Source organism: Tachypleus tridentatus, chromosome 13 (assembly GCF_004210375.1).
Source record: "Tachypleus tridentatus isolate NWPU-2018 chromosome 13, ASM421037v1, whole genome shotgun sequence".
NCBI classification, from domain to species: domain Eukaryota; kingdom Metazoa; phylum Arthropoda; class Merostomata; order Xiphosura; family Limulidae; genus Tachypleus; species Tachypleus tridentatus.
Genome location: NC_134837.1, coordinates 208042622 through 208057260, shown reverse-complemented (window position 1 = coordinate 208057260; position 14639 = coordinate 208042622). Strand labels below are relative to the sequence as shown.

Here is a 14639-nt window from a genome sequence, read left to right as displayed (position 1 = left end):
ATAGAATAAGAATATAGAAAAGAAGTGTTACCACGGTGAAGAATAGAGACAAGAAATGTAACCACGGTGAAGAACAGAGACGAGAAGTGTAACCACGGTTATAAACAGAGACAAGATGTGAAACTGTTGAAAAGAATAGAGACGAGAAATGTAACCACAGTGAAAAACAGAGAGAAGAAGTGTAACTATCGTGATCAACATTGACGAGAAGTGTAACCTAGGTGAAGAAACGAGACGAGAAGTGTAACAAAGGTGAAGAATAGAGACGAGAAGCGTAACCACGGTGAAGAACAGAGACGAGAAGCGTAACCACGGTGAAGAACAGAGACGAGATTTGGAACCGTGGAAGAGAACAGAGACGAGAAGTGTAACGATCGTGAACAACAGAGACGAAAAGTGTAGCTATCGTGAACAACAGAGACGAGAAGTATAACCAAAGTGAAGAAAAGAGACGAGATGTGTAACAAAGGTGAAGAATAGAGACGAGATGTGGAACCGTGGAAAAGAACAGAGACGAGAACTATAACCCAGGGGAAGAATAGAGACAAGAGGTATAACCAAGATGAAAAACAGAGACAAGAAGTGTATCCAAGGTGAAAAATAAAAATAAGAAGTGTAACCAAGGTGAAGAATAGAGACAAGAAGTGTAACCAAGGTGAAGAATAGAGACAAGAAGTGTAAGCAAGGTGAAAAATAAAAACAAGAAGAGTGACCAAGGTGAATAATAGAGACAAGAAGAGTAACCAAGGTGAAGAATAGAGACAAGAAGTGTAATTACGGTGAAGAACAGAGACGAGAAGTGTAACCACGGTTATAAACAGAGACAAGATGTGAAACTGTTGAAAAGAATAGAGACGAGAAATGTAACCACAGTGAAAAACAGAGAGAAGAAGTGTAACTATCGTGATCAACATTGACGAGAAGTGTAACCAAGGTGAAGAAACGAGACAAGAAGTGTAACAAAGGTGAAGAATAGAGACGAGAAGCGTAACCACGGTGAAGAACAGAGACGAGATTTGGAACCGTGGAAGAGAACAGAGACGAGAAGTGTAACGATCGTGAACAACAGAGACGAGAAGTGTAGCTATCGTGAACAACAGAGACGAGAAGTATAACCAAAGTGAAGAAAAGAGACGAGATGTGTAACAAAGGTGAAGAATAGAGACGAGATGTGGAACCGTGGAAAAGAACAGAGACGAGAACTATAACCCAGGGGAAGAATAGAGACAAGAAGTATAACCAAAATGAAAAACAGAGACAAGAAGTGTATCCAAGGTGAAAAATAAAAATAAGAAGTGTAACCCAGGTGAAGAATAGAGACAAGAAGTGTAACCAAGGTGAAGAATAGAGACAAGAAGTGTAAGCAAGGTGAAAAATAAAAACAAGAAAAGTGACCAAGGTGAATAATAGAGACAAGAAGAGTAACCAAGGTAAAGAATAGAGACAAGAAGTGTAATTACGGTGAAGAACAGAGACGAGAAGTGTAACCAAGGTGAAGAATAGAGAAAAGAAGTGCAACCACGGTGAAGAATAGAGACAAGATGTGGAACTGTGGAAAAGAACAGAGACGAGAAATGTAACCAAGGTGAAAAATAGAGACAAGATGTGGAACTGTGGAAAAGAAGAGAGACGAGAAATGTAACCAAGGTGAAAAATAGAAACAAGAAGTGTAACCACGGTGAAGAACAGAGACGAGAAGTGTAACAAAGGTGAAGAATAGAGATGAGAAGTGTAACCACGGTGAAGAACAGAGACGAGATGTGGAACCGTGGAAAAGAACAGAGTCGAGAAGTGTAACTATTGTGAACAACAGAGACGAGAAGTGTAGCTATCGTGAACAACAGAGACGAGAAGTATAACTATCGGGAACAACAGATACGAGAAGTGTAACCAAAGGTGAAGAATAGAGACGAGATGTGTAACCGTGGAAAAGAACAGAGACGATAACTGTAACCCAGGGGAACAATAGAGACGAGATGTGGAACCGTGGAAAAGAACAGAGACGAGAACTGTAACCCAGGAGAAGAATAGAGACAAGAACTGTAACCCAGGGGAAGAATAGAGACAAGAAGTGTGACCAAGGTGAAAAATAGAGATAAGAAGTGTAACCAAGATGAAGAACAGAGACAAGAAGTGTAAGCAAGGTGAAAAATAAAAACAAGAAGAGTGACCAAGGTGAATAATAGAGACAAGAAGAGTAACCAAGGTGAAGAATAGAGACAAGAAGTGTAATTACGGTTATAAACAGAGACGAGAAGTATAACTACGGTTAAGAACAGAAACGAGAAGTGTAACCAAGGTGGAAAATAGAGACAAGAAGTGTAACCAAGGTGAAAAAAAGAGACAAGAAGTGTAACCGAGGTGAAAAATAGAGACAAGAAGTGTAACCAAGGAGAAAAATAGAGACAAGATGTGTAACCGAGGTGAAAAATAGAGAAAAGATGTGTAACCGAGGTGAAAAATGGAGAAAAGAAGTGTTACCAAGGGGAAAAATAGAGACAAGAAGTGTAACGAAGGTGAAGAACAGAGAAAAAAGTGTAACCAAGGTGAAGCATATAAACAAGAAATGTAACCAAGGTGAAAAATAGAGAGAATATAGAATATAGAAATATATAGAATATAGAATAAGAATATAGAAAAGAAGTGTTACCACGGTGAAGAATAGAGACAAGAAATGTAACCACGGTGAAGAACAGAGACGAGATTTGAAACCGTGGAAGAGAACAGAAACGAGAAGTGTAGCTATCGTGAACAACAGAGACGAGAAGTATAACCAAAGTGAAGAAAAGAGACGAGATGTGTAACAAAGGTGAAGAAAAGAGACGAGATGTGGAACCGTGGAAAAGAACAGAGACGAGAACTATAACCCAGGGGAAGAATAGAGATAAGAAGTGTAACCAAGGTGAAGAATAGAGACAAGAAGTGTAAGCAAGGTGAAGAATAGAGACGAGAAGCGTAACCACGGTGAAGAACAGAGACGAGATTTGGAACCGTGGAAGAGAACAGAGACGAGAAGTGTAACTATCGTGAACAACAGAGACGAGAAGTGTAGCTATCGTGAACAACAGAGACGAGAAGTATAAACAAAGTGAAGAAAAGAGACGAGATATGTAACAAAGGTGAAGAACAGAGAAGAGATGTGGAACCGTGGAAAAGAACAGAGTCGAGAAGTGTAACTATCGTGAACAACAGAGACGAGAAGTGTAGCTATCGTGAACAACAGAGACGAGAAGTATAACTATCGGGAACAACAGATACGAGAAGTGTAACCAAAGTGAAGAAAAGAGACGAGATGTGGAACCGTGGAAAAGAACAGAGACGAGAACTGTAACCCAGGGGAAGAATAGAGACAAGAACTGTGACCCAGGGGAAGAATAGAGACAAGAAGCATAACCAAGATGAAAAACAGAGACAAGAAGTGTATCCAAGGTGAAGAACAGAGACAAGAAGCGTAAGCAAGGTGAAAAATAAAAACAAGAAGAGTGACCAAGGTGAATAATAGAGACAAGAAGAGTAACCAAGGTGAAGAATAGAGACAAGAAGTGTAATTACAGTGAAGAACAGAGACGAGAAGTGTAACCAAGGTGAAGAATAGAGAAAAGAAGTGCAACCACGGTGAAAAATAGAGACAAAACGTGTAACCTTGGTGAAGAAAAAAAATGAATACTGTAACCATTGTGAAGAAAAAAGACAAGAAGTGTAACCACAGTGAAGAAAAGTACCAATAAGTGTAACCATGGTTGAGAAAAGTGGACTTCACGAAGGTGAACAAAAAACCAAGAAGTGTAACCAAGGTGAAGAACAGAGACAAGAAGTGTAACCAAGGTGAAAAGTAGAGACAAGAAGTGTAACCAAGGAGAAAAATAGAGACAAGAAGTGTAACCAAGGTGAAAAATACAGACAAGAAGTGTATCCAAGGTGAAGAACAGAGACAAGAAGTGTATCCAAGGTGAAGAAGAGAGACAAGAAGTGTAACCAAGGAGAAAAATATAGACAAGAAGTGTAACCAAGGTGAATAATAGAGACAAGAAGAGTAACCAAGGTGAAGAATAGAGAAAAGAAGTGCAACCACGGTGAAGAATAGAGACAAAACGTGTAACCTTGGTGAAGAAAAAAAATGAATAGTGTAACCATTGTGAAGAAAAAAGACAAGAAGTGTAACCACAGTGAATAAAAGTACCAATAAGTGTAACCATGGTGGAGAACGTGGAGTTCACGAAGGTGAACAAAAAACCAAGAAGTGTAACCAAGGTGAAGAACAGAGACAAGAAGTGTAACCAAGGTGAAAAGTAGAGACAAGAAGTGTAACCAAGGAGAAAAATAGAGACAAGAAGTGTAACCAAGGTGAAGAATGAAGACAAGAAGTGTAACCAAAGTGAAGAAAAGACACGAGATGTATAACAAAAGTGAAGAATAGAGACGAGAAGTGTAACCACGGTGAAGAACAGAGACAAGATGTGGAGCTGTGGAAAAGAACAGAGACGAGAAATGTAACCAAGGTGAAAAATAGAAACAAGAAGTGTAACCACGGTGAAGAACAGAGACGAGAAGTGTAACAAAGGTGAAGAATAGAGACGAGATGTGGAACCGTGGAAAAGAACAGAGACGAGAACTGTAACCCAGGGGAAGAATAGAGACAAGAACTGTAAACCAGGGGAAGAATAGAGACAAGAAGTGTAACCAAGGTGAAAAATACAGAGATAAGAAGTGTAACCAAGGTGAAGAACAGAGACAAGAAGTGTAAGCAAGGTGAAAAATAAAAACAAGAAGAGTGACCAAGGTGAATAATAGAGACAAGAAGAGTAACCAAGGTGAAGAATAGAGACAAGAAGAGTAACCAAGGTGAAGAATAGAGACAAGAAGTGTAATTACGGTGAAGAACAGAGACGAGAAGTGTAACCAAGGTGAAGAATAGAGAAAAGAAGTGCAACCACGGTGAAGAATAGAGACAAAACGTGTAACCTTGGTGAAGAAAAAAAATGAATCGTGTAACCATTGTGAAGAAAAAAGACAAGAATTGTAACCACAGTGAATAAAAGTACCAATAAGTGTAACCATGGTGGAGAAAGTGGAGTTCAAGAAGGTGAACAAAAAACCAAGAAGTGTAACCAAGGTGAAGAACAGAGACAAGAAGTGTAACCAAGGTGAAAAGTAGAGACAAGAAGTGTAACCAAGGAGAAAAATAGAGACAAGAAGTGTAACCAAGGTGAAGAATGAAGACAAGAAGTGTAACCAAAGTGAAGAAAAGACACGAGATGTATAACAAAAGTGAAGAATAGAGACGAGAAGTGTAACCACGGTGAAGAACAGAGACAAGATGTGGAACTGTGGAAATGAACAGAGACGAGAAATGTAACCAAGGTGAAAAATAGAAACAAGAAGTGTAACCACGGTGAAGAACAGAGACGAGAAGTGTAACAAAGGTGAAGAATAGAGATGAGAAGTGTAACCACGGTGAAGAACAGAGACGAGATGTGGAACCGTGGAAAAGAACAGAAACGAGAAATGTAATCAAGGTGAAGAACAGAGACGAGAAGTGTTACCACGGTTGTGAACAGAGACGAGAAGTGTAACTATGGTGAAGAATAGATACGAGAAGTGTAGCTACGAAGAAGAACAGAGATGAGAAGTGTAACCAAGATGAAGAATAGAGACAAGAAGTGTTACCAAGGTGAAGAATAGACACAAGAAGTGTAACCAAGGTGAAGAATAGAGACGAGATGTGTAACCAAGGTTAAGAATAGAGAAGAAGTGTACCCAAGGTGAAAAATAGAGACGTGAAGTGTAACCATGGTAAAGAACGGAGACGAGAAGTGTAACCAATATGAAGAAAAGAACCATCAAATGTAACCATGATGGATAAAAGTGCCAAGAAGTTTAAACAAGGTGGAGAAAAGAACCAAGATGTATAACCAAGGTGAAGATAAGAACGAAAAGTTGTAACCATGGTTAAGAAAAGAACTGAGAAGTGTAATAATGGTAAAGAACAGAGACAAGAAGTGTGAACAAGGTGAAGAATAGAGACAAGAAGTGTAATCAAGGTAAAGAGAAGAACCAAGAAGTGTAACCATGATGAAGAATAGAGACAAGAAGTGTAACCACAGTGAAGAAAAGTAGCAAAAAGTGTAATCAAGGTGAAAAAAAGAACCAAGATGTGTAACGAAGGTGAAAAAAAGAACCAAGATGTGTAACCAAGGTGAAGAAAAGAACCAAGATATGTAACCAAGGTGAAGAAAAAATCAAGAAGTGTAACCATGGTGGAAAAAAAGAACCACAAAGTCCATTGTGAAGAATAGAGAGAAGTGTAAACAAGGTGAGGAAAAGAACCAAGAAATATAACTATGGTGGAGAAAAGAATCAAGAAGTGTAACCATGATGAAGAATAGAGACAAGAAGTGTAACCACAGTGAAGAAAAATAGCAAAAAGTGTAATCAAGGTGAAAAAAAGAACCAAGATGTGTAACGAAGGTGAAAAAAAGAACCAAGATGTAACCAAGGTGAAGAAAAGAACCAAGATATGTAACCAAGGTGAAGAAAAAATCAAGAAGTGTAACCATGGTGGAAAAAAAGAACCACAAAGTCCATTGTGAAGAATAGAGAGAAGTGTAAACAAGGTGAGGAAAAGAACCAAGAAATATAACTATGGTGGAGAAAAGAATCAAGAAGTGTAACCATGATGAAGAATAGAGACAAGAAGTGTAACCACAGTGAAGAAAAATAGCAAAAAGTGTAATCAAGGTGAAAAAAAGAACCAAGATGTGTAACGAAGGTGAAAAAAAGAACCAAGATGTGTAACCAAGGTGAAGAAAAGAACCAAGATATGTAACCAAGGTGAAGAAAAAATCAAGAAGTGTAACCATGGTGGAAAAAAAGAACCACAAAGTCCATTGTGAAGAATAGAGAGAAGTGTAAACAAGGTGAGGAAAAGAACCAAGAAATATAACTATGGTGGAGAAAAGAACCAAGTGTAACCATGGTGAAGAAAATATCCCAGAAGTGTGACCATGGTGGAGAAAAGAAAGAAGAAGTGTAACCATGGTGGAAAATATGGACAAGGGCAGAGCTCTGTTGCATCGTTTTGTTCCTGTAAACCCTTTTTAAGAAACAGAATTTTACCAGAAAAAGTAGAAAAACTGAACTCGCATATACTGAGGTACATAAAAGTGCAACCAAGAAATTATTGGATAAAATACAGGAGTAAACACAATGAACTGCAAGTTACATGAAGAGTTATTCTTGTGGCATCCTTGGGTGTGTCAAATTCAATGGATAATAATCCTTTCTCCCCAAACGACTCTTCCATGAGATCAAGATCCATTCTTCCGCCATTCGTGAGAACTGCATTAGGGCGCACCTGAACCAGGGACTCGGCTAATTTACCTCCAGAGACAGGTGCCAGATCATCATAAGAAATTGCGAGCTACAGAAATATCCACAAAGGTACTTATTATCTTGATATCTAAGTAAATGCATATAGTAATAAGCAATAATAATAATACAGTAATAAACCAAATTTCAAATAATTGTTTTCTTAATGAAGCAAAAAGTTATATAAAAATAAAACCTATTTTGGCATTTATAACTTAGTGTTGCAACAATATATGTCTCCGGATTTACAACGCTAAAATCAGGGGTTCGATTCCCCTCGGTGGGCTGAGCAGATTGCCCTTTGTGGCTTTGCTATAAGAAAAACACACACGCAACAATATATCAGTGATATTCGAAGTATTGAAAATAAATAATCACATTATATAGTATGCTACATAAAAGTTTGGAAGAGAAGCTGGATTTACTTCTTTAAGAGCTACATATGATTTATTTTTGTTTGTTTGTTTTTGAATTTCGCACAAAGCTACTCGAGGGCTATCTGTGCTAGCCGTCCCTAATTTAGCAGTGTAAGACTAGAGAGAAGGCAGCTAGTCATCACCACCCACCGCCAACTCTTGGGCTACTCTTGTACTAACGAATAGTGGGATTGACCATAACATTATAACGCCCCCACGGCTGGGAGGGCGAGCATGTTTGACGCGACGGGGATGCGAACCCGCGACCCTCAGATTACGAGTCGCACGCCTTAACGCGCTTGGCCATGCCGGGCCGTATGATCTATTACAAATGTTTCTATAGTAACTGTACATAATTTTTGCTGCTGTATGGACAAAAAGAAAAATTCCAACAGCAGTTTTAAAAGAAATATCTGTATAATGATGAAAATATATTTTATAAAGAAAAGACTAAAAACATTTCAAACTTACATATGTTTTAAAAGGCATTCCTGGTTTGAATATCTGTGGACTCACACCTAGGAATCTTAAGTTTAATTCTGCTTTAATAATTTTTGTTCTAGAGTAAGCAGGGAAGACAATGTTTAAGAAATGATCCCTAACTTCAACCTGGACTTCTACTTCGCAACCTTCCAGAGGATGAGGAGCTACAAGACGACGCATATCTTCTAGTCTAAACTGGAATTTGTAGCCCCCTCTAAACTGTAAAAACAAAACAAAAACCACATAACAATATGCTTAGGATCAATGTGATATTTATTGTTGTGAATATTTTTGTAAAAAAAAGAAACTGGAAAAGCCTCATCAGGTTAATATCTACAATAGGGAATATAAAATGTGTTACACAGAGAACATCTAATTAACTCTCAAAATACTGACTTTTTTATACACTTTTTTTACTGTGTTTCTTTACTGAAAATCAAATACTGTTTAATTTTTTTTGTGCAACTTCAATGTTATTAGACTCTTAAACAATGTCGTAAGCTCACAGACAACTTAATGTGTGGTTTTACAAGCTGCATTTAAAAAAAATCAGTAGTTTTAGGGTTAAATAAAGCTATTAATTATATGCCTACAATTAAAATTATTTTAGTCAGATTTGTGCAAAAATGTTTTGTGTTAATAATTAAAGTTGGCGATCATGGGTGTCCATAGAAATTTCATCTTTTTTTTTGGGGGGGGGGAGATAAAACATGTATGCAAGGGATCAGCTTTTACAGTTTAAGCCAACAGACTAAAAGAATGCGTGCTGTGAGAGCTTAAACACAAATTTAGTTTTAATAAAAAAAACTAAAACTATTTAGTTTTACTACAACGTTAAGTTTTTATCATAACACGTGCAATGTTTTGTATAATGTTAGGTAGGGGAAACTGTCCCTTCCTGTGAGAATTTATATTGACAATATTCACAGCAAAATAGAAGCATGAAAAGGGCTGTAGAAACAAACAATGAGGCCTAATTTGGGGTTAAATCAGAAAGAGTTTATCTCCTACTAAGGATGGTTTATTGTATACAAATCACCGTTAAACAACTTTACAGTGTAAAGTTTGTTTTACAACTTCAAGTTATTGTATAACGAAATGATTTTCGATATTACCAAACTACGTTTTACTTACAACAACAACTGTTTTTAGTAGGTACGGGTCCCATATTGGTGGAAGTTTGTATTCGTCAGGGGCCTTAATTACTGCCTTAATAGTAGCGTTTCCAATAACCGGTGCGAGGCTTGTATGATTAGATGCCACTGCACCTTCCAAGTACTCATCTGTCGTCAGAACATAAGCTGGTAGGTATACAATCACATCCATCTTGTGACTAAACCATCGTTCCAATTTGATTTTCTTTTCCTCCACCTGTTCGAGAGCAACAACTCGCACCTTCCACCATCCTTTCGAATAATCATTAGGAAGATGAAAGTGAACACTGACAAACCCTAAAAACCAACAACAGAAAAAGACACATCCTATATTTCTTCATCCTTTTCAACCTCTCACAAACTACTGATTTGTTTTCTGCCAGTATATAGACCAATTCTAAATTAAACAAAAAGAAGTGGTGTTGCGCCCTCTGTGTCAAACTTTTGTTATTAACGAAAAGAACTAATTCTTTATTTGTATTATAGTAGGTCCATTTTGGAGAATCGAACTTCGGATTTTACCATTGTAAGTCTGTAAACTTATCACTGTCCCATGGGGGAACAGAAAGTTCAATAAATGTTATAATTCAAAATTTTCTCTGTTGTGAATATCTTTAACTCTGAATTAAAAACCTAACGTGTAAGCTAAAACATACCGAAAATAAACATTCGTGCCATTTGGTTTTCATGGAAACGTACTTGCAACAACAATAATGATGAAAAGTTTTCCTAATAAAACATGCGACTAGAGAGAATCAACTCAGAGCTCTTTATTTAAAAGAATTATTTACAATAACATTTTGTTTTGTTAATTTCGTACTCACTTTGATTACCATAACTAAAATGTAAATTTTGTGCTAACCCTTGGTTTCAAAGAAATTATCTACAAATAAGTTTTTTCTGCCACAAACAGAACGTAATATTTCAGAAATAAGACGCCTGCTTAAAACTACAAGTCACACTTTCCGGCTACCATTCCCCCCCTCCCACCTGCTGGCTCGGCGGAAAGTCCAAAGGATTATGATGCTAAATACCGGGTTTGGGTACTTGCAGATCAGAAGTAACCAATTTTGTACCTCAGCGTTGAATAAAAAGAAACGAGACTGAAACTTACATTACGTTCCCTTGTTCGAGTTGAATCACAAAATGGCGACTTTTGTGCTAACCACATTTAGGCTTACCTTTTAACCACGTAACATAAACCTGATTAAATTATGTGTAATTATCAAATTATGTGTGCGTTTGTAAAAGAAGGCACTGAATGGAAAAGCCATTATTTTTAATCAATGTAACAAGTTTTCTAAAATAACTTTCCTTTAAAACTGAAAAAGAAACAAAAATATATATATTTTTTTACGTTTACATTCAGCTGGATCTTAAAGATTTTTATCACAGTACATCCATCAGACACAGTTTAAGAAACTGTTGGGTAGTTGGAAAATTAACTGAATGTCCGTATTAGTTATAACCGGTTATTTCTAAGCAAGTTTTTTTAATTTATTTGTCTGACACCAAACTGAAATGGGTACAAACACCTATTATGACTAGCAAATGAAAATCAAAACCAAAAACTGACTAGATATTATTTATGTTACTTTGAGTTTGTTTTACCACACCATATAGTAACCTAAATTAATTTACGTACTTTTATAAAGTTACAACATTCCGTCGAATTCATTATTACAAAGCGAACCAACTGTTTAATGACTCTATATATATATTTGTTAAAGAAATATTTAAGTATATACAATGACTACAAAACAGCATACTGCCTAATCATATGTATATTTTTATATTTCTACACGCCACCTATGTAGCTTTTTTCTACACATACACAAAAAAAACACCTGTTACCATTATAAGGGTAAACAGAAACCCATCTCTTCATGGCAATTCCTTGGGAATCCTAAAAGAAAAAAATAGAAGAAAGAATATTCTCATATAAAAATATATATATAACATACACATCTGGTATTCGACAGCTTTGACCACAAATTTATCAAAGGGTTAACATCACACACTGTTACTGGGTTTTTTTTCCAATGACAAAGAAATTCGTGGAAAATCATGAACGGGATTTCCCTAGCGTCGGGAATACTTTACATTATCTACAGTTGTTTTGTTTTGTTTTTTCCTTTACAGCCAGGATGCCAAACAGCGAAAGCCGACTTAATTAATAACTTTGTGAACTTCCCATCCAAACCAGGGTTGACTCTATTATTATGAATGAATTATCTAAGGTTTGTTTTTCTTTCGAACGTAGTTCCAGCCATGTAGGAGTGGCCATAATGACGCACTGAGAGATTTGAACAATCAAAGATGTCCATTTCTATCTGTACGTACACTACATGGATAACCGTTTCATAGGTATCACAAGGTGTCAACGATGCACTGGTAATGCATAACAATATGGCCAACCATATTGTCGCTGATCTTCACTAATGATAGTAAAACATGGTCATCCAACGCTAAAAAGTAAGAAAATACAGTTTTATATCGTAGCTCACGAGGTGCCATCTATCTTAAATATGAGACATGCCAATTTAAAAAAAATAGTTATTACTAGGAACCAATCAAATATCCATCCGTTTCCTAATCGGCAATGAATATTTTAGTGTGTCATTAAAAAAAAATCTAAATGGCTAAAGAAAAGGAGGCACAAATCATTTCTCTTAATCTAATATTTAAATCATTACTTTTAGGCTAACTTATAAATTTTCAAAAGTGCCATAGCCTATTACGAGTATTTTGATAGCGAAGTAGGCCAGGCCTAAATTTTTAGAATTGTCTCATTTCTCATTTACTCCCAATTTTTTGTATTTGTATCTCAGAAAATGATAGGGATACATTGAATACCCAAAAATAGTGACAATGAAAGAGTACGCTAAATGCCCAAAAATAGTGACAATGAAAGGATACACTGAATACCCAAAAATAGTGACAATGAAAGTATACACTGAATACCCAAAAATAGTGACAATGAAAGGATACACTGAATATCCAAAAATAGTGACAATGAAAGGATACACTAAATACCCAAAAATAGTGACAATGAAAGGGTACCTTGAAATAAATGTGCTAAACTATTTGGCAAAGTCTAGTTGTTACAATTATTTTGCCAAATTATGTTGCGGTGGATTCTTAATTTGAATATAATTTCTCTATCTATTCGTCTGTTAATTCTGGAACTGCCACATACTGATACCATAGTCATAGTCTTAACTATTATTTGAAGAAATGGAAAAAATTTTCCTTTTTTTTTTGGTGCAGCTGAATTTTGGATTGATTATATTTATAAATAAATCAGAACTTTCAAGTAGAAACTGAAATAAGTTACTGATAATATTTTAAGATGTCAAAAGTTACACGAACAAAACAAACATTAACAGTAACATTGGGATACGATTGCTACATAGTTAAACAGACACATCTAACTAGAAAAGACAGTAACAATAACATTAGGATACAACTGTTAGAAAAGATAGACAAGGATATTAACTAGAAAATACAGTAACAATAACATTAGCACGTGATTGTTACAAAGTTAAACAGCACATGTAACTAGAAAATACAGTAACAACAAAACACAGGAAGAAACAGTTCGACTGTAGTTGTACTACGTCAGTCTAACTCTTGAAACGTTTCCACCACGATCTGGTTAAGAAGTGGTGGGGGAGAGCATAAACTGTATGTATATTTTAACAATAAGAACTACATCTTTCTTTGTTCTCTCTCAATTCGAGTCATGTCCTAGCGGTGATATAAGGAAATATTTCAGTCGCAAACAAACGTCAATAAAATAGAACTGACGAATAGCAGTTACAATATTACCCGTGGTTGCAATCAACGCAACTACTAAATCAAACATTGAAGCTCAAGCCCTCTTATTGTGGTGTCCTTCATTGAAGCAGGGCGTGAACAGCTCTGTCAAAGTTACCACGATATCCTATGCTACACACGTTTTAAGGAGCAACCCCCACGAGATCTGTTGTAATTTCAACGAAACTTCTCATTATAATGTCTAATCCAAGCAAGTGACACGTATATGTGGCTTTGAAATATATAATAAATGATGAAACAGCAACTGGTTGATTGTATTATGAGCACGAGTCTTCTCTGCCAATGACAACATCAGTCGCAAAATTCTCTGTTTAGGTCTGTTTGGTCTGTACAGCATTTAGATATAAAATAAGAACAAACATATGAGGTCATAGGTGTGCGTGCGCGCGAAACATATCACTAAGCAGCTGCTTACCACACTGAACCACATTGTAAGTGGCATCTACTGTGACGATACAGGTGGAGCATAGACAACGTCACAACTGAAAGCATACCTGAGGAAACAGAAAAAGATGGCGGTCTTCTTTATCTCTCCTGCTGCTGAAAGGGTATCGCAACCAGTTTCTAGCATTGTAAGTCTGCAGGCGTGCTTCTGTGCCACAGGGAAACTTTAGTTAAGTACTGAAAAATGTCAAGTTAAATATTAACTTACATCGCAGGTGCTGAGTTAAATAAATCCTTAAATTAGTAGAGATTTTGTTAACTTCAATGCTCATGGACAGAGACCTTACTCCATGTTTGCACATAATGTCAATAAAAAAACATAGTGTGGGTTTGGTTTGATTTTCGCTGAGAGATACACAAGGGCTATCTGCATTAACCATCTCTAATTTAGTAATGCCTGACTAGAAGGAAGGTAGCTATTCAATACCGCCCACCGCCAACTTGGAGCTACTCTTTCTACAAATCAACAGTGGAATTTAACGTTACATTATAGCACCATCACGGCCGAAAAGACAAGTATGTTTGATGTAACGGGGATTCGAACCCGCGATTCACAGATGGTGAGTCGAGTACACTAACCACCAGGTATTGTTATGTCAATAGTAGCCTTAAAGGATACATCTTTGCAATCAGTGTCTAGCTGGATTGCATATAACGCAGCTCGTTATAAGAAAGAAGACATAACTTCAATTGGATATTCACAGACGTTATCTGTTCCCCCACGCTACAGTTGTGCATACTTTGTAAAGAAATATGTCTCAAACATGGTGATCAAACTCCAACTAGATAACAGTAATCATATCTAAAGAGGAAATGTTCTGTAGAGAAAAGAAAATTTGATGGCACAAGCCAGATGGGTTAATGGATACTGTTATTATGTTCTAACACCGCCCTAAATTTCTTGCAGTAAGTAGCGTACTGTATGCTGGAAAGA

At 36.6% G+C, this 14639-nt stretch overlaps 1 protein-coding gene across 1 annotated transcript in view; it reads right to left on the bottom strand.

Moving 5' to 3' along the window:
* LOC143239710 (CD109 antigen-like) overlaps positions 1-14639 on the bottom strand; it is a 97713-nt gene that overhangs the window by 33254 nt on the left and 49820 nt on the right. Inside the window, exons 5-8 of the mRNA XM_076481120.1 lie at positions 11276-11327; positions 9402-9718; positions 8256-8486; positions 7223-7420 (exon numbers count right to left, since the gene is read on the bottom strand). Coding sequence (XP_076337235.1) covers positions 7223-7420; positions 8256-8486; positions 9402-9718; positions 11276-11327 — 798 coding nt within the window. The remainder of the gene's footprint in view (positions 1-7222; positions 7421-8255; positions 8487-9401; positions 9719-11275; positions 11328-14639) is intronic.